Below are 3,266 nucleotides of genomic sequence, written 5' to 3'. Positions count from 1 at the left end.
TCCACTGTAATTATCCGGATGATGGACGAGACGCTGGATGACAGGAGTTTAAGAGTGTGTGTCCTTGTGCGTGCGTGCGTGTGTGCACGTGTCTGTGCGTGTGTGCTAATGAGAGAGAGAGAGAGAAATAGTGTGTGGGAGATAGATAAGAGCAATGTGTGTGTGTGTGTGTGTTTGAATGATTGATGACATGACACAGGAAATGATTATCCCTCATCTCCCCTCAGATTGAGGGTTGAACAGGCCTGGGTCGAGGGTCCTCAGTCTGAATGTAAACACTGGGCTGAGCAGAGCCGCTTTCCGGCACACTCAGCAATGCGTCCTGATGTCATGACGGATGGACAAACAGGGACACACACACACAGCCACGCACACACACTCACACACACACACAGCCACGCACACACACACACAGCCACGCACACACACTCACACACTCACACACTGTCCACCTCTCCTTTTCCTCCTAACAGATCCAAACAGCAGTGCCAGTGGTGACATCACGTCCTCCCCCCCAGACCCTCTCTTCCAGCTCCCCTTCTTCCACCCGGCTGGCGTGGCTCCCCCTGCCGGCCCTAGCCTCAGCCCTGGACCCGGCCCCAGCCCCAGCAACAGCCCCAGCACTGGACCCAGCCCCCGCCCCAGCCCCCGCCCCAGCCCCAGCCCCCGCCCCAGCCCCGGCCCCAGTCCCAGGGGGGTCCCAGAGGGGCGGGGGCCGTCCAGGCTGGCCTCCCCAGCATCCTGGGCCTCCCTCCGGTCCCCAGGGGCCCACAGGAGGGGGCTGTGCTTGCAGGTACGGACTGGGGGGGTGGCTCCTTCATCTCAGGAGTGTGTGTGGAACAAGTCTGGTATAAACTAAGGAAGCAGGCATGGGGGAAATGTTGCCAGTCATTATCCCAACGAGTATATTTATCATGCTCAGAAACCCTCTCTCTCTCTCTCTCTCTCTCTCTCTCGTTCTCTCTCTCTCTCGTTCTCTCTCTCTCTCTCTCTCTCTCTCTCTCTCTCTCTAACTCTCTCTCTCTGTAACTCTCAGATGAGACAGTGCATCCAACCATTCCCCTATTTCTATTTCCTTCTTCTCTGAGGTTACCATGGAGACAGTTAGCAGCTGAGACCCTTCTCCCCCAGAACAGTTTCCTACCTACAGTATTTGCAACGTTAAGTCTGTGTGTGTGTGTGTGTGTGTTAAGTAAATCTCTGCAGCGCTCCGCTAATTAGCCAGGACAGACTCGTTTGTTACGTGGGCTTGTTGTTTCTTGTATTGTTGGTTATTTCTCTTCCGAGTTCTCTCTCTCTCTCCCTCTCTCTCTCTCTCTCTCCCTCTCTATCTTTATCTCTCTCTCTTTATCTCTCTCTCTCTTTATCTCTCTCTTGTCTATCAACACCCCCCCACCTCCCCCCTTTCTAGTTCTTTATTTCTCTTCCGTGTCCTCTCTCTCTCTCCCTCCCTCTGTCTCCCCCTTCCTCCTCCTCCCCCCAGCACCCCTCCCACAGTGACTCGTCCCTGGCCACAGGCAGCTCAGAGGGCAGCCTCCAGACCACCCTGGAGGAGGGCCTCAGCTTCAGCGTGTCCCCCCCCAGAGACCTGGGCCTCCCCCTGCCTCTGCTCTGCCCCATGCCCCTCCCCAGCCAACCCCAGGGGGGTTCCGCACTGCCCCAGGGCCGCGCGGGGGCCCACCCCTCTCTGAAGGGCCGCAGCAACACCGCGTTCAACCTCCAGGCCACCAGGGGGCTCCAGAGGAGCTTGGGGAGCTGCGGGGGCAGCACCAGTCCCGGGTGCCCCCGGCAGGATTCCATGGACCCGTCGGACGAGGACGTGGGGGTCGGCGCGGGTGGCGAGGGGGAGGGGCCCGGCCAGGCGTTCAACAGCGAACATTCGTCGGAGACTCTGAGCAGCTTGTCGCTTACGTCGCTGCTCGTGCCCGGCTCTCTGGCTCCCCCTCTGGCGAAGAAGTGTAACAGTGACGGGTCGCTGGACCAAGGGGGCATGGCGGTGAGGAGCAAAGACGACCGAGGGTATTATGGGATAGACTCTCACGGATACCTCTCGAACCCCTGGTCGGAGGGGGAGAAGGGCGGGAGAGAGGAAGAGGAGGGGGAGGACAGGGGGAAGGCGGGGTTTCAGAGTTCCAGTCAGAGGATGGATGGTAGCTCAAGGAAAAACAGATGACACTCTTTTTTCTTTTTCTATGTTTTTCGGAAAGGGGCGTAACCCACGAATTTCCGAGTCTTTCGCGGGAGAGAGTTGTTCGTCATCTCGTATGTGGACCGCTCTTTCCCCATCGGCTCTCCCTCCTCTCTTTCTCTCTCTTTCGTCAGTGTTCCGTCCCTCTGCAACGAACAGGACGAGGCTGAGGCGGTCGATCGTTTCGAGGATTACAAAGCCTGATGGGAAATGAAGTTTTAAGTCTCCCGTCTTACTTCCTGAGTCGCGCTGGTCTTCAAGGGGATTTTACGACGATGACAAGGGACTTAACTTGGCGGAGAAATATCTGACATTTCTGGACTTGGATCTGAGCTTCCCTGTTCAACATAATAACCAGAGAAAAAAAAAAGAAAAAAAAAGAAAAAAAATATGAATTGAATTTACCTCAGTGAAGAAGGACAGAACAGGAAAGAAGGCTCAAACATAAAATGAAGAATTTAACAGAAAGGAACAGTTGAACATTGTGTCCCAAGTCTTTAGCTAGATGAAACTCCAAAGGAAACCACCGGGTTCTCCTTGACGAACAAAGTGGGCCTGTTCATGTTAGCTTAGCACAGGCTAGCACATGTTGTGTAGGCTAACCAAGCCCAGCACATGCTAGCATAGCCTAGCACTCAGTTCCTCTTGCAAAAACACAGTGTTTAACGAAGAACCACAGGTTGTAGGTAGTTTGTAGAGTTCTCTCCAATGAGACTTTGTACAGCTTAGCAATTATTATTATTTTATTTTGTTTTGTTTTATTTTTTTGTGACATTATATCACTATGGTAGCATCGACCAACATTTTTCCCCCTCTCAGCCGACTCAATAGCAGACTGGTGAAGGGCAGAAGCGGGGATAGTTAATGTGTTTTTCTAAATATAAGCTGAGGTATTGGATTTGTGTGAATGTAAAAGTATCTTTCTGTGTGTGTGTTTGAGAGGGAAAGAAAAAGAGAGTGATGGGGAGGAAGAGAGAAAAAAGAAATATATACACAAAATATAGCAGCAGAGAACTATTGAATGGAACAAATCAATGCGTGGAACCTATTGGAAAAGATTTGTCTGAAGAGGGCGAGA

General features: G+C 53.0%; 1 protein-coding gene across 1 annotated transcript in view; it reads left to right on the top strand.

Moving 5' to 3' along the window:
* Nucleotides 1-2,215, top strand: part of LOC134015705 (voltage-dependent T-type calcium channel subunit alpha-1I-like) — a gene marked incomplete at its 5' end in the record, with an annotated part of 33,566 nt that extends 31,351 nt beyond the window's left edge. The window contains 3 exon segments of the mRNA XM_062455262.1: nt 474-793; nt 1,484-2,078; nt 2,208-2,215. Coding sequence (XP_062311246.1) covers nt 474-793; nt 1,484-2,078; nt 2,208-2,215 — 923 coding nt within the window.
* Between the last annotated feature and the right edge of the window lie 1,051 nt (nt 2,216-3,266).

This window comes from Osmerus eperlanus, unplaced genomic scaffold (genome assembly GCF_963692335.1).
Source record: "Osmerus eperlanus unplaced genomic scaffold, fOsmEpe2.1 SCAFFOLD_86, whole genome shotgun sequence".
NCBI classification, from domain to species: domain Eukaryota; kingdom Metazoa; phylum Chordata; class Actinopteri; order Osmeriformes; family Osmeridae; genus Osmerus; species Osmerus eperlanus.
Note: the sequence above shows the minus strand (reverse complement) of the source record. Positions and strands in the feature narration are given on the sequence as shown.